At 40.0% G+C, this 24,592-nt stretch overlaps 1 protein-coding gene across 1 annotated transcript in view; it reads left to right on the top strand.

The window, feature by feature from the left end:
- The window catches only part of PKHD1 (PKHD1 ciliary IPT domain containing fibrocystin/polyductin), a 264,052-nt gene that overhangs the window by 228,185 nt on the left and 11,275 nt on the right, over positions 1-24,592 (top strand). The window contains exons 59-61 of the mRNA XM_061989595.1: positions 5,684-6,689; positions 19,804-19,939; positions 22,064-22,151. Coding sequence (XP_061845579.1) covers positions 5,684-6,689; positions 19,804-19,939; positions 22,064-22,151 — 1,230 coding nt within the window. The remainder of the gene's footprint in view (positions 1-5,683; positions 6,690-19,803; positions 19,940-22,063; positions 22,152-24,592) is intronic.

Below are 24,592 nucleotides of genomic sequence, written 5' to 3'. Positions count from 1 at the left end.
TATTAGAGTGCCATGACAGACGGACTCAGGGACAAGGAACTGGCCTTGGCACTGGTTATTTTATTAGTGTGTTTGAGTTGTTGCCTGCAATGCCATAGCAACTCAGTTCCAGAATACTTTGGGCGCAGACAGCCAAGACTTTTCCAGATGTGACAGCCCAGCATTTGAGATGCTATGTGGTACTGTAAGTAACACCCCTAAATTCAACTGTAACAAAAGACCTGGGCTGGGCAACTTCACTAAAGGACACTTCAAACTGACTCCTCTGAGAGAGCCCAAGATATATTCTCCTAGTTAAGTTATTCTCATCTCCAGCTTTTTGCAGTTTTGTGAGACAGGTTTGATATTTTCTCTCAAACACAAAGAAAGATGATCTCTCTGACTCAGGAGGTTCCTGACCTATAAATCACTGAAAGCTTGAGGAGCATTTTGGGTGCATATTGCTGTATGCATGCTTTGTTCCCATTTTCTTTGTAGATAACTCTTTTTGATGGCTGTTGGAGAGCACCCTGGTCTCAATGGGCTTCTAGTCTCTCTTGTTAAGACTTGTGCACTTATGCTTTAAGGTCAAGAATGAGTTATTACTATTGTCTCTGGGAACTGGAAAACTAATTTTTTGTTCATAACTTTGAAAGATATACTATTACCTCAAACACATATCTTACCTCTTTAGCATAGGGGAGCTCTGAAAGGTTGGTGCTAGCATAAAAAAATATATAAACATATGAAAGATGCAAGTAACACTTGGTTTCACAGAGAATAAATACCAGCAATGTGTGTGGCCCTATTAATGCAGGCAGACAACGAAAGCAAGAACAAATATTTCACATACTACACCTGTTCTCCTATGGGTATGTATAGGAAGTTGGAGGATGAATGAAGATCCTGTGATGTATAATGGGAGTGAGCTTATACTACAAACTTTCCTTCAGAGGAAGCACTAATAATTGTCTTTCTCTGCTTGGACACCTATTTTTCCAATACTTGTAGGAACACAATGTATTTGAGCCCACAAATGTAACTGAAATTGGCCAAGGGGTTCAAAGAATTTTTATGGAGTAACGATAAACAGGAGAGCATAAAAACACACAGTGTGATGTTATGAGTCTCATTTCCTTCTAAAATCAGTTTCTTTAAAAGAAGGAATTAATGGCCTAAAGCAATCACTCCGTTTTTATTGACATGATCCCTGCTGTATGTATTTATGCGTGTGTATCTCCCATGCATGTGTACATAAATACACGAGCAAGTACCCATGCCACCGTGCATTTCCATGTATATGTTCCCAACACATACCTTGTGAGAAACGCAACAAAAATAAGGTACTTGACATTGCATATCACAGAATCACAGAATATCCATGTGTTTATCCCCCATGGGAACACTGCTCAACTCAGTTGAGTGATATCCCTAATTAATGGTCAGAGGGATTTCAAAAAATGATAGGGGGATGCCTTGTTTCAGCATCCACTGATATTGATGGGCTTGTTTTCCCTTACCTACACAAAGATTTACAAGATCAGTATCTGCAGAGCTATTGCTTCCAAAGGGTGAGTGTGTAGGCAGGAGCACACTGTGTCAGTGAAAGACAGAAGAATCGACACCAAAATTATTTACGGGGAACGTCTGAACTCAAGAAACGCAGAAAATCTTTTGTATAGCAAAAATTACTGACCTCAGAATAATTTACCTTTTTAAGGTCCTATTGCTGGGCCTTTTCTCTTTTGTTTCACATTTGAATGTCAGCAGGTCAAAAGGAACAGTTAATGCTGATGAATATTTCCCCCTCAGCAAAGATATGTGCTGGCCAGCCCAAGGCCAATGAATCGCAATTTCTAAACAGTGTCCCATTTATCTCTCCCCTCCTCCTCTTTCCCCTACTTGCTTTTATATTTTTGTAACTATAATTGTAGTTAAATTAGAAATAACTGACGGGCAAATCCAGTCAGATGGAAAGAAAATTGCAAGAGATTTATTTTATTTTGATAAAAAACTGACATTGCCTTTTGTTTTTGTCAAAAAAAAGAACATATTTTTCCTTGTACCATGAATTGTGAAATCTATCATGAAATGGGTAAAAATTATTGAAGGAAATGGTGGTGTTAACCTGAAGGGGAAAATCATTAATGTTGATGTATTTCATTCAATTTTAAATGTAGAATTTATTTTATTTTGTTTTATTTATTTAGTGTTGGGAAACTAGGGAAAAGGCAGGAGACTTGCAAAGGACTCTATGTGCCTTTAAGTCAAAACATCTATTTTATAAATACTCTTCCCTCCTTCCCTCCTGCTCCATTTTTCTAAATAAAGGATATGAGATGTCGTTGTTGTTGTTGGGTTTTTTTACCTAAGCAAAGAGGACCCCTTTGGCACATTTTTCTTTTCAAATGTGAAATGAGGTGGAAAATCCTCATTTCACGACAGGAAGGACAAATATTGACACAAAGTTAATATTTGTTAGGAGCCCTAGAAGCAACCTGAGTGCTAAAATCTCATATAGATATGTTTGTGTGTTTATGTGTATGTGTGCATGTATATAATTAAATAATAAACTTGAGTCGATGATGAGGGAATCTGCAGAAAGCAAAGTCTGCTCCCTTAGAATGAGGAAATAGCTGTGGAGGGTGAACATACACACTCTCCACACAGTCCTTCTCTCCCTTTCTTGCACACATATAGCACGAATGCCCATGCGTGCACACATGCCCTATTTCTCCACTCAGGTGCACGCAGCTCCTGGTGTGACATTCAACCTGACGTTGCTACAGATATGAACATCTTCTCCGTCTTTCTCACCCATTTGTAGGGTCTCTGGTTGACTCCCTTGTGTAGGGTTTATTCTTTTTTTTTTTTACTCCTTTTTTTCTCCTCCCTCTAACACATGTGTGTGTGCAAACACACATGCACACACAAATATAACCCGTTCAACAGAATGTCACCCATTGCGAGGGGATGCTTCTGGAATTTACCACTGTTATTGTTCATCGCCAATGTAAATAGCACATGTCAGCTCAATATTCAGTGGTCACTCAGTATTTATTAAGCCCTGTCCACTCTGGCCTTTTTTAGAGGAAAGCCCTGGGGCAGATTAGCTCCTGGCCCTGACACAGTGTCACTTATCTATTCGCATTGATTATGAGAGTCAGCTGTGGCCAGGACTCACTTTTTCCTTCTCCTCTCAGACCCCTCTTACAAGCACCCCTGCTTGGATTTTCATGAGGAAATAATCAGATTAGGGCTTCAGCGGCGAGTTCATATGGAGTTCTCTTTCTCCAATGTGCTACTAACTGAATAAACGTGTTTTGTGGTAAATTGTAAATGACATTATGATTACTAAGGCCAGCATGGGTTTCATTTAGAAGTGATCGAAATTGCAGGCTGCAGGAATTGTGACTGGCAGATAAGGCCATTTGTGAGGAGACAAGCAACGATGCGTATGTGTGCATGGGCGTGTGTGTGTGTGTGTGTGTGTGTGTGTATGCAGGAAACCTGGCAAACCCACTTTGCAAGGCAGCCAGGGCAAAGGAAAGTCCTGGGAAATTAAAAATATCAGCAAATCCTGTTTGTAGACAAGAGAATCATCACTGGGGAGAAACGAGGGGTTTCTGGGAGAGCAGACGAGGAGATCTGTCAGCCTTTGTGAGCTGGTTGCCTGCTGCAGGGTAAATCCTCCCAGGACTTCAGGACAATACCCAATGTCTCTAAGTGCAGCATTTCCTCTTCTGCTTTTGAATGGAGTTGGTTCTCTCCCTTTGCCCCCAGCACATGGCAATAGCAAAATACGTACACTGACAAAGCAGAAAAAAAGAGGAAAATAAAAAGGAAAAGACCAAAAAAAAGGAAAGAGAATGGTATGCTCCAGTCTAAAAATAGGGACTTTTACATAGATCCCATCTCACTTGGATATCCTCCCTGTGCAGAGCTTGACGTCTATGTAATTTCATTGCTTTCTTTGGTGACGTGTAGAGCACAAGCTCATTCTAGGAAACTCACAGATCACGGTCTGCACATGAGGAATACCCTTGAAATAAATAAGAAGAAAGTGTACACAGGCACTAAGAAGCTAGGATTCAGACACTAAGCTGTAACAATAAGCAGAGCCCAGAATGATTTCTCATAGTTTGTTCCTTTTCCAGGAGCTTGTTACTCTCTTCTAGCAGTAGATTAGCAGTGAAACTCTCTCCTAGAGTTTCACATAATATTTTCTCAACAAGGTGAATGCCCTTTCATCATCCAAAAGTTTGTGTCTCTTAAGGATATTGCTGTCCCTTTCTCTTTATCATTAATGCCAGGCACTGCTGATCTGCATGTACAGCCTCAAAGCTGCTGAATGAGGAATGCTGAGTTAGTGCAGATATTCGCCATGCTTCATCTAATATGTTTGTGAGCACAGTTAACTAGGGAAGGAGCAGACTTGGTGAGGGAAAGAGAAAGGAGGAAAGGAGAAAGGAAAGCAGCAAATTCCTTGTTTGATTCTATTTTGAAGAGAGGAAGGAAAAACAGAAACACACACCTTTTCCTAAGATGCTCCAGGCAGAAATATTTATGTTTTTAGTGCCCATATCTAAACTCATTTACACTTATTCTCTCTTTATAATCAGTGATGACCTTATCATTATAGCCTGAAGAAAAATTTCTATCATCTTGAAGCAGAGGCCTATATTTGGTCAGATGGAGCATACCCTAACTTGAAAGACTGTATGGATTACATCGCTTCTATATAGAGCCCTCCATAAAAGGATTTTCTTGATTTGTCTTCACAGACACTTGGAGTGGAATCTGTTAGAGAATTCTGACATACATGGAAGTGTCTTAGCTCCTGCTACATTCACTGAAAGCATGCTTAAAGTGTAATTAACAGTGGTTTTTGCACTCTCTTGTGTTATATCTACAGATGTTGTAGCAACCCAAAGAAGTCCAGGTGACATCATCTGTTTGTGTTTAAGTGACAGGTTCCTACTTCTGGTCAATAAACTTAGTCAATGGTTATCCATCTGACAAATCAAAGTTATTTTAGGGTGAACCTCATTATCTCTATTTGTAGGTGTCTGAATCTGGCGCCTTCTCCTAGCTCTGAAACTCAGTGAGGTGGTTTGCCACTGGAGTAGATGAATGATGTTCTGGTCCTTTCTATGTTTTTAGTTTAGGTTGGTTTTTTTGCCTGAGATATGATCCGTGTGAGTTGGATGAGGTGCCTTTGAGTTAAATCACCTTTCCAAAGAATTGCAAATATCCTGTGATCTGTTACACTGCTACAGGCTTAGAATCGGGAGAATGCAGAAGATAGAAGGATATAGGGACATAGTGCTGTGTCAGACCAAAGCTCCATCCAGCATGCTTGCTTTTTGAACAGTAGCCATAACTTGATATCTAGAAAGAGAAAGATAATTTTATGTGATGTTTCTCTGTCATTTGTTAGTGGTCTTCAACTGTGTTCAGCTCAAGGACATCTTGACATAGAAGTTTCTACCTATTGAATATCTTTTAGTGTCCAGACTTCTCTGAAAAAAATGTAAAATTTTAACACCAACAAACTTTGAGCACTGAAAAGATGTTTGAGAATACAAGAGGTGCTTGAGTACTGGATGGGAAAATAAACAGCTATACCAGAAAATGTTAACAAGATGTATAAAACAATTAATTATTTTATTTTCTTTCCTCATCTCCCTCTATTCTCTTCCAGGAATTTACAGAGATGACAGCAAGTGCATCTTCAGGCCCTCAATACAAAGCTACTTCTGCAAACAGACTGATCATGCCCTTGTCATCCTGGAAAACTTGGACCCCAGTATGGTCAGGCAGAGACTGTTTCCAGTGGTAGCAATGACTGGCAGCTTTATGGATACCTTTAGTGATATGACTTCACATGCTCCATGTTATCCCACAGAGCATCATTCCACTTTCTTTTCTGTATTGCCATCCAACAAATTCACTACAATTTGCTTCCCAGACCTAACACCTCTGACTTTTAGACTCTACATCCTTAGTGGTCAAAACACAACTAGGCTGCCTCTAGCTATATTCTACAAGGAACCACTCAGCCTTCGTGTTTTTGTTCGAGGGAAATATGTCTCTCCAACCCCATCTTCTTTTTCACTAAGTGAAGATGCAGGAGCAAATTACTTCAGCTTTGAGGACAATCTTCTTTATGTCCTCCTCTATGAGAAAGAACCTGTAGAAATAGTTGCTAGCCTTTCCCTTCTTGTGGCTTTCACTGTAACTGAGGCTGTCAGGGCAGAGAATGAGACAAGTATGATGCATCGATTAGCTGATTTCTTGAAGATTGATCATGATCAAGTCAGAGTAGTCCATCATGTGCTGGGAGGTGAAAGCATGTTGGAGGTAATTTCAGCCAATGCTGGCAAAAAGAAATATCACTGTCCTAATATGACATTTTGCACGGGCTTTCATAGCAGCTATGACTCACAGAAAGTGGGGAAAGGACCAATAAGCATCCGAGCTCTGCAGCTACCTGATGTGGCTGGTCCATCAAGAGTGCTCATTGTTGAAGTTAGTGACCCACCAGGCCATCCAAGAAATGAGCTGACAAGTGACAACTTAAAGAGTTTGGCCAGAACAATTATCAACACTCATCAGACTGGAGATCTTCAGAGAGACCTTGGCTTGCCAATTGATAATTTAATGGTGATTCAATCTACCTTTTTCTTTCCAGTAGAAGCTGACAGTAGGTAAGTATCAGACGCAGTATCAGCAGATGATGATTTAAGTGTGATGAGGCAGTTCTGAAATATGACTAAACATGCTGAAACGTGTTATAAAATTTCCATGACAGAGCTATGTCCAAGTACTAACTGGACTCCTGGGTGTGAATTACCATGTTATTCTGTTGGTACTCATGAATCTCTATAATGCAGAGATGTCCATGATGCTTTAAACCAAGAACAGAGTTCCTGGAAGCCTGTCTTGAAAGCATGAAGTACTGAGTAAAGTCAATGTTTCTAAATACGTTCAGACTATAATAGTTCTTAAATTTTAAATGATTAAATAATGAATATTTATAAATTGATGTAGAACCGGAGATGCATTATTAAAGATTAGTTGTTACTTTACTTATCTTGTAGATCTAAACTTTGATTCACATACTTTTAAAATTTAAGGCCAGAAAAGACTATTTAATCTTATATTTCAATGTCTTATGTGATACAGTCCACTGCTGTTCCCCTTGGTATCTCAACATTGACCTTTTTGGCTAAATTCTGGATATCTATCTGGTCTTGAAGATGTAAAAGTTGGACACATCTAACACTACCTGAATATGTGCCTAGATGTTGGATACTATCTTTTTACTGTCTTAAGTACTTCCCCATTTTGTCTTGCAAGCTTCTCTCTCCAGCTTCCCATCAGTCTCTTGTTCTTTCCTTCACTGTTACTTCAGTGAGTTTCTAGGCATTGACTCTTCCTCCTCCTCTAGATACCTCCAGAATAATCAGATCACTTAGCTGTTTGATTTTTAACAAACTGAAAGGTTTGAGTTCTGGTGAATGTTTCTTTCCGTCTCTGTTTTCTGAATCTTTTTTGAAATGTACGTGTCTGAAAAGCCAACAGTTTTCCATCATTTTAAGATTCAGTTGGACAAGGTGTTGGGCCATGTTGTTTAGGCTGGGCCTTTGTCAAGAAAAATGAACCAGATGATCACTGAGGTCCCTTCCAGTCTGCTATGATATGATTCTGTGATGTCAGAGCCATATGCAAATGACATTAAATCTCACTTTCTATCAGTAGAATTAGCCCATTTTTCCACAGAAATAAGGGAGCTCAGGGTCATTTGTTTACTCACCGTATTCTCTAATTTTTTTTCCATTCTAACTTTCCAGGACCTGATCCACTGTTTGTTTGCCCAGATCCTACATATCACGTGTTCTAGGCACCCATGTTTGACTTTTATCTCCCTTTTTGATCATCCTACAAATCCTTCCAAGAATTTTCTCTGCAGTATCTTTATATTTGTTCTTGATGCAGATATAACATCAGGCCTGCACATGATTTTGACATCACAATATAAGACATTACCTTATAATTTGTCAAATCAGAGCTACCTTTTGAGCTCTATCAGTTGCCTAGTTCTAGGTCAGTTTTATACATACAAATTTTTTACTGATACTCCGTACTTTCTCCATTTTTTAAAGTCATTATTTTTCCTTTCCTCCACACTAACAAGCAGCTCTTTCTGTCCCTCCTTCCTCTGTCCCTTTCTTGCTCTTTTCAGACTATTGCAGCTATTATTTGCATGGCCCACATGACAATCCTTATCTGCAGAGAAAGCTCTGAGTAACAGGGCTGGGAAGGGAGCAGGCAGCAGTGTATTTCACACTCAGATCCTGAATCTGTATTAAAAGCATATGGGAAATATGAAAAAGGTAATATCCCATCTCTTTTTAATAGGAGACATGGGATTTGATGTTTGGCAACCTTATTGTGTACTCTCTTGATATTGCATAATGTTAGTTTTTAATGTTGTGCACTACTGAGCCTTACCCAACTATAAGCATATTCCATCTATGCAAGAAAGAAATTGGATTTGTCTAAGACTTACTTTCTCTGATTAATACCATATCCTGCAACATTTACCACTGACCTTTGTAACATCCTGATGTCTGTTGGCTGCTAGCAATACAAACCGCTATTCCCACCCAACATTTCTACTAGGCACTTTGTTAATTACAGTAGGATAGCACCCACAGTAAGGACATTAGTCTGTGACCATTTAAATCTTTGCTTAATTTTTGTTGTTTGGTTTTGTGTTGAGTTTGTTGGGTTTTTTTTCCTTTTTTTTTTTTTAAGTGGTGTTAAATTAATCACAGTGTGAAAACATTTGCAAGATCAAATCTTAAATCAGGCCCAAGCTTGGAAATATACATTATTTTCTATAAGCAGAACTACCATCATTATTGGCAGTGGGGGTATTTTTGTTATGATGCAGGGTACTACAAAATGAGATAGGAAAAAAATGTTTAAGTTTTAGCCTGTGATAGGAAATGTTTTCCTGTCTTTGCACCATCCCAATACATGCCAAGGGCTGCAAAATGTGATAGGTACAAGACCTCTCATGCAGTCTGTCCATTGTTGATGATCAGAAAAAGAGAGGGGGATTGGACTAGATGATCTCTAAAGATCTCTTGCAACCCCTACCATTCTATGACTCTATGATTCTATGATTCTAACAGCTACACTATGGGAAAGGAGCAAGGTATGGATTTTTTAGAGGAAGTTCACCAGAACCCTGTTAAATGCCTATAGGTTTCTGAATGCACAGTGTTAACATCACGGAGTGGGGAAGCAGAGATCACCTAAAGGAAATCTGTCTGCCAAGAAGGGAACCTTGTGGCTGCCTTTTTTAAGGCACAAAAGACATTTTCTACACACTGGGGACAACTATTCTGGATGTGGTTTGTCTTCCCATCTGTACATGCTCTGTGAAGCTAGTCAAAGCAGCAAAGACAGGGAGAAATCCCTAGGAAGGAGGCTGTTTTATTATAGGGACTAGCTTAAAGCCACAGATTCACCATCTCAGTAGGGGAAGACTTTGGATGTGTGTTGCAGAGAATACTAACATCCACAGATCACAGGACCGGGTCAGAGCTCATGCACCCTTAGCTGCTTGGGCTCCTCTGCAGTGTTATTTATTTCTCCCCATCACTCATAGCTTTTCTGGAATTACTCATGTCTGACATTTCCGATGCAATAAGGCCACAGATAACTTGTAAAATGAGATCAGAGTTTTCCTGTTGGGACATGTAGTGTCCCCACTGTCTATCTGTTTCTCTTTAGGCAGTTCATGCTAGCACAGTCAAGGATAATGGGGCTGGGATTACAAGTCAGGCTAAGTATTCCAGTGTGTTTTTCTGCGGAAGGAGAAGAGAAATATTTTCACCCCTGAGTTGTGCAAAATCCAAGCAGACTGTCAGATATACACAGAACCTGCACTCCTGCTGGGTTGGTCTCCCTGCAGTTTCAGACTAGCTGCTCCTCTTGCATCAAGAGAACAATAAAAAGATCTTCCATGAGCAGAGACTGAGTGCTCATCTTTATGGAACAGGATAGGGAGGCTGAAGAGAGCCTTGGAAACTTTGCTGTGGCCAGGTAGAGAGGCTGTAAGTCTGCATATCACATTACCAAATCTTAAAAAAAACCCCTTATCTATTATGATTTGAAGTGCTTTTAAATATTACTTTAATTTAAATCCTTTGTTAGAGTCACTTCAAGCACGGCTCATTGGTTTGTCAAGGAAAGACAGAGGTGATTGCTGTGACTGTTATAGTCTGGCACAGCTGGAGAATCAGAGGGATGACTATCAAGGAGATTTATCTTCCTGTGAATGTCTATGTATTCATACACACTGCAATGTATTTATAGATAGAAATCTCTTTGGCAAAATTTGTCTAATATCAGTATAAATATAAAATTGGACAATAGCAAATGTATTGTGTGTGTTTGTGCAGGTACCTTTATATGAAATCAGAAATATAAATCTGAACAATCACCCAGAAACCTATTAGTCCATATTTCATGCTAAAGCAAGGTACTTTGCTCCTTCTTAGTGGACCTTCAACCTGATACAAACTGAAAATATTTCTTTTTTAAGAGTTAGGTTTGGGACAGCAGGTCAAAAACGATATGTTCAGGAAATAATGGTGTTTGAGACACAGTAAGCATAAAAGTGAAACAAATCAGCAAAGAACTGTGCATTCAGACAGCAATACTCATGCAGAAGACTAAAGGAGAAATTGCTACTAATTCACTATGTCACACAGCAAATACAGAGGCAGGCAGGTTACATATCCAAACTAGATTAATTCTTACCCGTTCTAACCCCAAAGTGCTTGGATTTGGTAACCTTTGGGCAGGTTTCATGCAGACTGCTGCATGGAATTGCACAGTGTTTTAAAAATAGGAGGTAATAACTTCTTTCCCTGTGTAGGGATCCAACTTTTCCTCCAATGAGTAAGCAAAGGTAGGATGCTAAAAATCCTGACATAGAGCTGCAGTAATTGCAGCAGTTGAGTCTCTACTAAGGTTTTCTGTGCCTGACGTAAAGATATGGAAAAGGTGATACTGAGGAGCATAAACTGTAAGCTTAAAAACACCTTAAACTTACATAACTTTGAGTTGTATATTCATAGGACACTATAGAGAGCATATTCTTGAGTGGCATGTGCCACTGCTTCTTGATGAGCAAAAAACACAAACTCAGTTCACGTAGGTACATGGGAGGACTTTTAAGATGATGGTGGAAATGGTGTTTATTTTACAATGTAATAACAGAATTATATAATCATAGAATAATTTAGTAGAGAGTTTTATTTGTTGGCAAAGAAAGACTGAGAGGAGGTATCATCAGATCTGTGAAAATGTGCTGGAAGAATAAATACCAGAGAAGAAGCTGTAGACACTAAAGGACAATGATAGCCCAAGAACAGATGGATGTAAAGTATCAAAAGGTAAAGTTGCATTTAAAAAAGAAAAGAAGGTTCCTCCTCAAAGAATAAAGTGGAAGAACATTGCAATAAGGTTGGGAGAATACCATTTCCCATTCAAAACCACCCAATTTTCCTGAATTTTTTCTCCCACGTGGCCAAAGTTATATTCTGGGCTGCTTTTTTTTTTTTTTCCCACCACTATAGTTTGGGAATATCTGAGGCCCAATTTTTTCCAGCAGCTCATTTAGTAGTCTAGTAAAAGTGTGTAAAAGTTCACATGAATAATCTAGAGGGTTCCTAATCAGAGGAGTGAGATTCTGTAACGGGCTATTTATAGGAGTGGTGGGATAACACACACTTCATGAGAATAAAGTGGAAGCTAATACACACATATAAACAGTTTTATGTCATGTAAAACTGTGTAATCATATTGCACTTTAAGAGTCACGGTGAATTTTGCTCTTTTGTTCTCATGTCATAATTCTTCCCAAACTGGGAAACTGGGTAGTCACAGGATCTATCAACAAGAAGTAGATGGTCATCATGAACTCAGAAACTCAGACACATCTTTCTGCACTGAAGATGGTGGCACTGGAGGCTTGTAGGTGAAAAGAGTTTTTGTGAAACCATTCTGAGTCCCAGAGGTGAAGTTTTATATTAAAAAGCCTTTTGCTAATTTTTTACTTCTGGTGGCACTTTTAGAAGAAAATCCAGGAACAGAAATTGGGCATCCAAACTGAACTGTCAGGATACTAGTGGTGCCAGGAAGATGATCATACCAGAGACAATGATGCCACTGCAAGGTCTTTGACTATGTGGATATTAGGCCTCAGATCTGCTATTTTAGCATTTTGCTTCGAATTGAATTCAGAGAGAGAACACTGAGGAGATATCTTGTGGCCCTTGTCCATGGCCAGTGGAGGAATAAAACTGCAGCTTAAGCAGAAAACTGCAGCTAGCAGAAATGTTTTTCATTCAGAGGGTGCTCTAAATAAGCACAAAGTATAACTTGCAGGGTAAGTATATGAGTCGTTCATGCAGGTTGAAGATAGTGCCACAATACAGATTACTGCTAAGTACAGTAACCGATGTCTGTCCATAAGAATGAGTATGGGAGAAAAAAACAAAACCTAAATTTTCATCAAAAATAGTTTGTCCCTTTGTATATGATCCTTGTGTGAAGCCAGTATTTCGCTTGTGGATTTTCAAACAAGTCTTCAAAATATCCTTCTAGATGACAGTCATGGAGCTTAACGTTGCTGCCACAAATAAGATTGTAATAGTTTTTTACTACTGCTCTCCTGGACTAGAACCTTTTCTGGCAGTGTAGAGGTTAAAGGTTCTGTCACCAGCTACCAATCCTCCAAGCTACATTTCCCCTCTAAGCCTTATTTTTAAATATTTGTTAGCATCTACTATACAAAGTAAACCTATGTAAAATTTTGCCAATCCCATTCAAAGTTGGCACCTGTGAATTAAAAGATTCAGGTAATTAAATGTCCTACCCACTTTGTACTGTGGGGGAAACCACAGTTTGTTCTAGCATCAGGCCTCCGTAAAACAGTTGGTTCCTCTGTGGGAAAGGAGCAGGAGGTAGGAAAGGTGAAAGGAGAGCAGGAGAGATTGGATGAGGAGGTAGATGGAGAGGGTAGGAGAGATGGGAAAAGGAGCGTGGCAGTTTGTCAGTCTCTACGGGAAGAAGGAGGGATATATTGCCACGTATCATATCTTTTATGTATTGAAACTGAACAGTTTGTATTAGTAAATATCTGTTAAAAATGAAGAGGATAAGCTCAAGAGGAGCTTATTTCCTGTTTTTTCCCCAGAAACTGTGACTGTTCAGACACATGCAGGAGAGCTGGGAGTGTCCCCGTCGTCTTTCTCAGGTGATGGAAAGAATCTGGTCACAGCACTGGTGTCCCAGTGTTGTCAAAGAAAACATGCCTTGCTCATATCACATATGGATCTCTTTTCCCCCTCAACAGTTAATGGGACAATGATTTACACCCTGCATGCGCAGAGCAGAGAGGAGCTTCCATCCATACCTCTGAGGGACCAATCCTGTCCCCACTCTGCCTTATTTAACATGTGAGCAGTGTCATCTCTATCAGCAGAGCTTGTTTGATGTGACATTGGAGTGAGTGATGGCATGTTGGCTCCCAGGTCAGGCCCCTTTGAAGTCATACTGCACTCTTGTTCACTGCTTTGTGTCAGATGGGAAAGGGAGAAAAATTCTTCCACATGCTTTGTTAGCAGGAATCTGGCAAGGAAAGTGTTAAATGGCTTGGGGTGCTGTCTCTTTGCGGGGATGTGTACATGTATATATATGTATATGTGTGTGTTTTCTGTGTGTACACACACACACACACAGATACCCCCCTTGGTTTGGCTGTAGGACCTTGTGCCCGCAGGCCACAGTCACATTATCATCTGGAAATTGGATAACGACAGCACAATGACAAATCCAGGTTGCTTGCAATAAGGTGCTAATCCCTTTGCTTTAATATCGGAGCAGCGTGTAATGATGTTTGGACATCACTCCAGTTTACTGACGACCCCACTGGGGCCAGCAATAGAAGCGTACAACTGTCTAACAAGCCATCAGGTGACTGCCGTCGTCAAAGCAACGGAGGATGCAATCTAATCTTCCCTCCATCCCTTCCAGCTCCCAATAAGGACCAGATTATAGAAGCTTGGTAACTCGAATCAATTAACGTTAATTCGCACAATGCTATGATGTATTGTGATCACTTTCATTTCGGAGAAGGGGGAAGAAATTGCTATAATTCACCTAAAATGAGGTTGTCTATGGTGCTGAGGTATTAATTGGGTGTCCATATTAAATGGAAAAGGAGCACAGTAGTGAAGGAAAAGTGGATGAGTGACTCTCTTGGCTGCTATTGACCTATCAGAAGAAGACAGTGCCCTTTTCCTTTGCTTTTATCTATTACAGTTTTCCCTATTGCGTGTCAAGTTGATGTATTATAAAAAATTCATTTGGTGACCTTTCACCCCCCTAGCAGATTAAACAATTTCACTGGGATGGCATCATTAACAGGGCCTTGCATTTAATGATGATTTCTCTAAAAGGCCACGGAGATTCGATTTTAAGCTAACAGATTTATTGCACTATTATAACATATCGTAAAAAACTGTACCACCTACGGTCTGGTTTTAGGATAGAAACTGTTTAAGAGTTTATGTGGAGCTTAAAGTGGTATTACCTTGGGATACGCAGCAGTGGCAAAGATCTGACCTCCGGCGGGATGCTGTTTACATTTAATAAAAGACATTTCTCTGACAGTAAACTTTTGGAGTGTGTTACAGAGGAGGCCTGGCTTTGGTCCTTGACACTAGCAGGCAGCTTTGTAAGTAGGGGCATTTCTACTCATCTACAGCAATTAATGGAAGTCACTAATGAGTCTGGAGGATCTTCTCTATCTGATGCATCTGCTCTATCCCACTTCTTCTAAAGGCTCCTGGAGATCTCACCTCACCCTTGAGCATTTCCATTGAGCCCCTCCAGCATTACAGATTTTGATTTTTTTACAGAATGACAGAATCTCAGAATGGTATGATTTGGAAGAGAGATCATCTAGTCCATTCCCCCTGATAAAGCATATTCCTCTAAATCAGGAGGCACAGGAACATGTCCAGGCGGGTTTGGAAACTTCCCGAGAAGGAGACTCCACACCCTCCCTGGGCAGCCTGGGCCACAGCTCCCTCAACTCAGCACCAAACAAGTTTCTCCTTCTGTTCCAGTGGCACTTGCTGTGTTCCAGCTTGTGCCCGTTATCTCTAGTCCTGGCCACCACAGAAAAAAGACTGACCCCATCCTTTCAACATCCACCTTTTATGTATTTACAGGTATTGATGAGGTTCCCCCTCAGTCTTCTCTTCTCCAGGTTAAACAGCTCCAGGTCCTGCAGCCTTTCCTCATCAGAGAGAAGTTCCAGTCCCCTCAGCATCTTGGTAGCCCTGCGCTGGCCTCTATCCAGAAGTTCCCTGTCTCTCTTTTGCTGAGGAGCCCAGAACTGGACACAGAACTCCAGATGAGGCCTCCCCATGGCAAAGACAAGGGGGAGGAGAACCTCCCTTGACCTGGTGGCCACACTCCTCTTAAATGTACCCCAGGAAAGGCCTCCAGACCAGAGGAATCTGGATTCCATCAGTTGCATCCAACAGGCAATTGCTTGCCTTCAGCTATTGATGCCACTGGGACTGAAAATTGCTAAACAAAGGTGGTCTGAGCAGTGAGAGAAGACTGAGTTTATAGGCAAGACATGTCTGTTTTCCTGGACATCTGTGTTCATGCTCTGTAACTGATTTGTAAAATGGGGAAAAAGAATCCTGAAAGATAGATTGAGAGATGTTTGCAGCTTGAACAGTCTCTATCAAATAGAAAAATAGTGATCTAATGCTGGTATTGCCCCAAAAAGCTGATGTCAGAAGAAGCTGGTTAAAAAGACTGGATCTTTTAACTAATATATACTCCAAGAAAGTACACATTGGACTTCTTTTTCACAGCTTTTTCACAACTTACCTGATGTTTTCAACAGTCACAAAATATCCAGCTTCTAATCAAAAAATCTTTCTGTTGTCCAGCCTTGCCTATAGAGGTAACTCAGTTACTTGTTTCTTATCCTAGTTCACCATCAGTATCGACTCCTCTGCTACTTCTCACTAACAGACCTTTTCTTGTCAGCTTTCTGCCGTCGCAGCATATGACCTCCAGAACAGTGCACATGTGGCTTCATTCAAAGTTACCTGCTGAGGTTAGCTAGAATATGTATTTAGGTGCCTCAGTTTCTGAATGTTGGTGTTATTGACTCAACCTACATTAGTAATGTCTGACACCATGAGTCCTGTCCAGTCCATTAGTGAGATATGAACACTATTAAATATTTCTTGTTTCTCTGTTGTCAAGGAAGGCTGCAGTCTGCTTTCCAGTGGAGTTTATTTCCTTTAGCTTTGATTTCATTTTATAATACGGGAAAACATGGGCACCTGTAGAAATAAGAACCATGCTTTGTAAAGCTTTTTTTTTAAAGGAGGAATGACTTCAGACTCCCTACCAATCTTCTGAATGCTCATGTCTTTCTTTCCCCACCTCAATTACTTAATGACAAGATCTGCAGGGGGAGACAAAGCTCTAATGGTGTAGCTGAGAGGGCACAAGTACCTGGTCTCTCCTTAACTTCAACACCACATGACACCTTTCTCACCCAACAATGTTAAATTCCTCTCAGCCCTTCTGCTGGATTTCTAGCTGCTTTGCTTTACACAACTCCAGCTTGCTTATCTTCTGTCTCCACTACAGCATCTTCTTTCTTATAGCCTATGTTCTCTTCACCATTGGCCACCACATTTTCAAGAAGATGAAAAACAAACCCAAAATTCTTTAGCTTGACCGTATTGCATTTTGACATATTACTTATCCCCCAAGTTCTTCCTAATCTCCTTCCCCTTCCAAAGATATATTGATCCTTCAGCACCAGCTGATATACTGTGTATATCCTGATGCTGCAGATGTACCCAGATAAATGTTCAATTTGTTTCATTGTCTATTTTTAATAGGAAATTAAATATGCCAGAGCTGTTCTCTGGAACCAAGGCCAGCTGATATAGATCAGCTTCTGACCATAAAATTAAGTACTCTCGCCTACCATTTAAGATCAGAATATTCCTGACTTATTAGCTCCCAGATCATTTGAGATTTGTCCTGGACTTTGCTATTGGGCCTGGACCTCAGCTTGTGATGGACTGTCAGTTTAAGAATTAAGATGATTATGTGTCAGTATCAAGGCATTACGAGTTTGACATTAGGAATCCTTTGGCATGATTCAGTTTTCCACAATAGATGTATCTATCAATGTTAATGGACCATTGACCCAGAAGTTAACTGATAATAATAGCTATTATTATTGTTGTTGTTGTTGTCATCATTATCATAGTTATTATTGTGACTACAATTAAACTGACATGTTCTCCTTGATTTCAGGGAGATTTCCTCCCTCCGACACAAATCTCTCCACTCAGTTTCTCAATCATGCCTTGATACTTGCAGTAGACCTTCTGCTTTCTATGACCTCTAGCTCCCTTGCTACTAAAGAACAAATATTCGCTCTCCTGCAGAGCCTCAGCATGTTCAGCAGATGTGTGAGAGGATCTGTGGTCCCTGGTGTCCTTGCTGACTAAGGTATCACAAGAAATGCTTGCATGCCTGCTGTGTCCACATTTAGAAGAGCTGCAAGGCACTGAGCAACGGAGCTGCTCCCCATCAAGCACTATCAGCAGGGAATTGCAAACCAGACTGCTCCTTCCCATCATGAGGCTTCAGGGTAGTGACAAAACATTCTTTGTGCCCATCAGGAGGAAGGCAGGTCTCCTCGATCCTTGCTAGGCTACAGGCATACTTGTCCATCCTCACTTCCCAGTGACAGAGCTATGTCAGGAAAGCCTATTTTCCTTCCAGCACAAATCATCAGAGGAGCAGCCTGCTGCTCTCCTCCTCCACACTGACACTGGCTCACAGGGACATCACTAGCTGTCTGCAGGGTTGCACCCTAAGGCAGAGGCTTCCTCACAGCAAGAGTCAGGTTGGACTGTGTGGGATATAAACACCATGCTCTGTGCTGTGTTGGCCAGATTCAAATTACCTGCAAAAAGACATGCCTGTGTATTTTTAAAGCATGCATGTGTATTTTTTTTGTTTTCTTTGCTGTTACTCACCTTAAGGAGTGGGAACTCTTTCCTACAACAACATTTTGCAGCAGCCTTCTTTTAAGTGTGAGATGAGCACAGGTTCACTGTGTAGCACCTGGGGTACATAGTGAGGGAATTTCATGCAAAGTTTTCCTGTTTGCTGGCAGTTTAAAAGAAGCTGGTGACAGAAAAAAAATATTTGGGGCCTACAAAAGCCATACCAAGACTCACTTAAATGTGTGGAGATGTTTCCATGAAAACAGCAGTCACTCGGTGTATTGCTTTTGCAGTGACTTTCAGTCACAGTGCTGAATGCACACTTTTGGAAGGAGGTGGATAAGAGCACTGATGAGCACAATGGCACCTTAGACATGACACCTCAAACAAAATACTGTATTTTAGACTTTCCCACTTACAAAAAAAAAGGAAGAAAAAAAAAAAAACCACCACAAGAAAAGAAGTGAAACTTAAATCCTTGAGCTAGCTCCTGAGACTGCATATATCCTTAAACTCTTAGTTGATATTTTCAGTGTCTGTTGTTTGGACTAGCACTTTCTATGAGCTGCAGTATAAACAGTTTCTGGTTTGTAATGCATAGTGACACCCTGGAAAAAACAAACAAACAAACAAACCCTAAAACAAAAAAACTGAGTTAAACCAAAAGAAAGTTATGCCCCATTTATTTTCTGTTTGTAAACACCTTTAAGCAAACAGTAGAGATGAATGAATAGCTTTTCTACTTTCAAGACAATACCAAACCCCCAGCCACTTCACAGCAATTGCAGATTAGAGAGTTTTATATATACATATATAAATTATATATATATATAGGACACAATGACACAAAGCTCTGGGAGGGGAATGAAATAATACAGTCTCAGAATAAAGTGTTGATTCTTTATTCAAATGCAAGAGCCCTCTCCTGGGATACTGTAATTTAAATTTCAGTCTTCGAAAAGACAATGTCGTCCAATGAGGTTACTGTATTTCAGTATCCAGACTTGACAGAAAATGAAGGGCGAGAATGCAGGTGTGTCAGGATAAGGAAATTCAGTAAAGTCCTGCAAGTGCTGTGCCCATGTAGAGGAACTGAAACTTTGCTCTTACAAGAGCTCAGAGGTATTAATTGGAAATCTTTCTGCTGGACAGGAAGCATTTGCAGCCTCTGCTGTTATCAATGCACTGCAATGAAGACTTTGGGGCTAAGGCATTGGGTTTCTGAATCAATAAAATCTTTTTTTTTTGGCCACATGATTCCTATGTGATACCAGGGGCATGATGTATTTTGCTTAATTCTCATTTTACCATCTGTAAACTGGATATTGAAACAAAAGGATTTTTAAAATTAATTTGGTGCTGCTCCATGCTTGAAAGTGATGTCTGTTTCTTATTTCCACATATACTTCTATTACCCAAGGAATCAAAGTGTCATGATAAAGTAAATTAGTAGTCATTTGGTATAGTGCTCCTTCCTGTTCATAACAGACATTAAAGATTGCCATCTGCATTACTCAGGTAGACAATCTCACTAACAGCAAGTAACATGTCATTCCTAGATGGGATGTGAAATACCTCTGGGATTAGCATTGGATGTTTCCGTAGCATTAATTTTCTTTTTTTTTTTAATTAATTCTTTTTAACATTCCTTTGTATGTGAAAGAAATGGAAGCAGACAACATCCAGGAGCATGCCTGTATGTGAGGCCCTATAACATCTCTGTTCAGGTGCAACCCTCAGATGGAGAAATCGGGAAGCAGCTTCCTGTACAGCCAAAAATCATTTTCCTGGACAGAAAGGTAAGATTTAACCCTTTGTGAATGGATACCTCTATTAATTCTGTACAATTTTGACATCTCCAAGCAATTCAAAAGCTATTTGATGGAGCTACATATGGCAGAGAACAGCTCTATAAATAAATATGGCAAAGGTTAATTCTATAAATAAACAGTCACTGGTATTTTGGGAACATCTTACAGGATCACAGAATCCCAGAATGGTGAGGGTTGGTAGGACCCTGCAGAGCTCATCCACCCCAACCCCCTGCTAAAGAAGGTTCCCCTTGATCAGGGGACACAGGAACGTGTCCAGGCAGGTTTGGAAACCTTCTAGGAAGGAGATTCCACATCCTCCCTGGGCAGGCTGGGCCAGGACTCCCTCACCTCAACACCAAACAAATTTCTCCTCCTGTTTCACTGACACTTGCTGGGTTCCAGCTTGTGCCTGTTATCTCTTGTCCTGGCAGTGAACACCACACAACAAACACTGGCCCCATCCTTTCCACATCTGCCCTTTAGGGATTTCTCAGCATTGATTAGGTCCTCCCACAGTCTTCTCTTCTGCAGGCCTCCCCAGGTTCCTCAGCCTTTGCTCCTCACAGAGATATTCCAGTCTGCATCTTGGTAGCCCTATGCTGGTCTCTCTCCAGAATTTCCCTGTTTCTCTTGAACTTGGGAGCTCAGAACTGGACATAAGATTCCAGATGTGACCTCAGCAGGGCAGAGAACCTCCTTTGACCTGCTGCCCACACTCTTCTTGATGGCCCCCAGGATGTCATTGGCCTTCTTGGCCATGACGACACATTGCTGCTCATGGACTTGGTTCACATTTTTCAGCTTTCTCCTTTGACTGCTAGATTCGTGCTATAGGAATGTTTGTGTGCAGTTTTCTGATTTCTATTCCTAAAGCTTAGAGGATATAATTGAGGAATGTAGAAACAGCAACACAATCATGAGGGCTGGCAATATCAGGTATAATGGGATATCCTGATCTGTCCAAGAAATTCCATACCATGCAGAACAGTGCTTTGTAGCAACCACCATGTTTAAAATGAGTTTGGACTTCTATGTGATGTGATTTATCACTGCCAGAGTTACTAACACAAGTCCTGGAAGCAGCAAACTAAATCTAACGAGTCCTTAGGTGTTGGTGAGTTGTTGGACTCTATTCAGTCTGAAAGTCAGGTTAAATCTACATGGCATGGCTTTGTGCTATGTTTCTATTTCCTTTATATTTTCATTGTCCTCTTCCCTGTTCTCTACTTTCTCTTATGGAATCCTTCCAATTTTGCTGAACAAGGAAAAGCCATCGAATAACTAGCCTCAGGTATGGATTTTTTACGGTGTTAACTCTGGACATTATGCCAAATCCAAGCTTGAACAGTTTTGTGAACAAAGTTTCTTTACATTAAAATTAGCTCTATATGTCCATTAGTCATGAGACTGATTCAACAACTTTCAGGAAGAAAATCTTTAACTTCTTTCTATGGCTTCCCATGAGTTTCTTAATCTTCTTCAGATATGTTTCAGTTTTTTTTTTTAATATAAAAAACATAGAATCAAGATCCTGCAGATCTATTATGGCTGGATAATTTAGGTATCAAAATTAGTTTCTTTCACTGAGTGTATAAGGAACTTTGATCTTCAGCCTGACTAAATAGACTGAATCTACTCAGTTTCCTTGAACTTGTGGAGTCACCATCCTTGGAGATATTCGAAAGCCCTCTGCACGTGATCCTGGGCAACTGCTTCTACATGGCCCTACTTCAGCAGAGGACTGAATCAAATGACCTCTGGAGGTTCCTTCCAACCTCAACTACACCATGACTCTGTGAACTGAGATGCCAACAATGTCAAAATTACTCATAGGCAATGTAAATATGACCCTAGGTACTTCAAATAAAGCAGCAGACTTTGCCAGACTACTAAAATAGACCTGAAGTTGCCAGAAATTGTTCCTCTGAGTTTAAGCTAATCTTAAAGAGTTATGGTGAGCTTTGTGACTTTTGTAACGTGACATATAGATGCAGGCTGCCCTCCCATTGATCATTAAAAAATTATTAAAATTGTTAAAAACATCAAAACTTTGTTTCCTCTCGTTGAGGAGATAAGACCTTAATTCTTCTGGTTTGTCCTTCTTCCTAGGGTCAAAGAGTTGACAAACTGGGACCTCCCTCAGAACCTTGGGTTGTATCACTTCACCTCAAGGGCTCTTCTGAGGCTGTGCTAAAAGGTTTGGATGTGTTTTCTTATCTCAAGGGTTATGGCAAATTGGCTATATGGAGGCATGGAAATAAATTTAGTTATCCCTGAGAAATACTGGATTTGAAAACTAGTCCTTGGGCTGAGAAGGATGCAGTAGGAGCTTGGTGAACTGCCCAGCCATATACTAGAGGAAAAGAAGATTAGACAAAATATTTTTATACTCTCACAGCTTAAAGGGTAAATATCTAGTAGTTTATCTTGAAAAGATACATCTCAGATGAAAACTAGAAAATAATGCAGAATTAACAATCATAATACTTCATTTTCAGCTAATGTTAATTGGTGCAATTTCTTTAGAGTCAATGACAACCTCTTTGTCTCAACAAAGGATCTGGCCAAATACAGACAGAACAAACTGCCTTTTGTTTGTAATTAGCATACTTAACTTAAAAATGCTTTTCACAAGGGATCTAAATATTTCCCTTCTGGTCCTCATTTATCGAAAGACCTGAACTCATGATTAACTCTAAGCATGTGAGTATTTCCCTTGAGGTTACTGAGGCTAGGAATGTGCTTAGATATAGAATCTTAAGTACATTGTTCAACCAAAAACCTGTGAATTATCATATGCTTGTAAACTAGAAAATAGAAATTATTATAAAGCATCCTAATTTTCATTGCAAAAATCTTTAAATGGAAGCAAACAGTGAACACATTGAAAAGTGAGGCTTCCTATTACAGGTAAAGTATTTTGTTCGCAGTAAAATAATTTGTGTGTTAGCTTTAACTAAAAAAAATTCACATTTGGAGAAGACAAGTGGCACTCATGATGTAGATTACAGTTTCACACGTATTCAGTCCCTTTCTGTTAATTAGAAAATATTCCTACCCCATCATAATTCCAAGTTTACAGGTTATAAAAATCCTTTGGTCTTTTCTGCTGTTTTTCCTGCCTTTTCAGGGTGGTACAACTCATAGGATACAGTACAACATGGGTCTAGATAAACCACAGATTGCTAGACCAGCTACTGGTTAACGATGGGAGAAAGGAAGGAAGAGAGAAATGAAGGAAGGAAAGAGTCAAGGATGGGGAAAGAAAGAGAAGAGAAAAGAAAGAGTAGAAGAAAGAAAGAGAAAAAAAGGAAAGAGCGGGATAATGAGAAAAAGAGGCAAAAAATGAAAGAAAAATCACTGAAGAGAAATGCATTTCGCATTCTTTAAAAGATGCATGCGTCAAATTAATAGTCAATAAACTCCAGCAAAGGAAGAGCTGCGTAGTACAGATGTTCTGCATGTAATAGTTCGCTGCAGTTTTTTCTTTGACAAACATCCTTATTGCACTCGTCTTTTGAAGCATATGAAAGCAACATTTAATCGAAATGGATCCCGTCTAGCGCACTTCATCTGACAGCAGCCAAACTGCCTCATGGAAAGTAGTTTAGCTCCAAATTAGCTTGCTTCTGCGTTAAATACCAGCTTGCCTGAGAGATCTTTGTGAAGACTCCCATATATATCTGTAATATTGTGAGCTTTGAAGCATATGTGCCCGAAAGCTGAGATAGTCTCTGTTGAGAAGTACAGTATAGTACTCCAGGCTTCATCATAGACTAGAAATGGCAATTATAAAGTATTTGAACGGAACTGACAAGACCTTCTATAAAAGTAGTGTTACACTGAGTATCAGAGCCAAGAAAAGTCTTGGTAGTCTAGGCAGAACTGTCATAAGGAAGATCATATGCATAGCAGATAAATAGATAAGCCAAGATCAGGCTGGAGCAACTAGAGGAATCTAGATTCCACATCTCCACCAAATCTATTCACAATATAAATTACTGCCTATTTATCACAACTGGTCCTGGATACTCATAATGAAATTGGAAGTTGGCTAGATGCTGTACAAAAATATAAAAACATAGATGTAGTCAAAGCTAACTGAGATGTTAGTAAATTCAGTAGTACCAGATCATGGAAAGTGGAAACCTTACAATTTCTGTTGCTACATCACAAAAATGTGGCATACTTTTGCCCAGGACCTTGTCTCAGGCAATTTCTGGCTATGTTACAGTAGTAAGAGGGAAGTAATCTCAAAAAGCAGTTTGCATTGTAACATCTGTTTGGAGGCTGTAAGAGTTTAAGAGGTACGGCCGGGGAATACCAGTTCTCCAGTGCCAAAGAACAGATCCTGGCAGTGTTTGTCTCATATAGGTGTAGACACAAAGAATATGGTGAAAACAGACAGGATTATCCTGCAGTCTGGCTCACCCCCAAAAGCTTTGCTTCTACCTCCTGCACATTCCTGTGCATTTGTGTTTTCAAGATATCTGATTAACAAGTTTACTACTTCACCACTTTATTCAATATCCTGGACATGGGGATGGCAGATTATAAATGTCCTCTCACATTCAGATTTTATGTACCTTCACGTGTACTGCCTAACAGCAACAAAATATCAAAGCACCTGCTTCATAA

This window comes from Colius striatus, chromosome 2 (genome assembly GCF_028858725.1).
Source record: "Colius striatus isolate bColStr4 chromosome 2, bColStr4.1.hap1, whole genome shotgun sequence".
Classification (NCBI taxonomy): Eukaryota; Metazoa; Chordata; class Aves; order Coliiformes; family Coliidae; genus Colius; species Colius striatus.
This window is presented reverse-complemented; position numbering and strand designations above follow the sequence as displayed.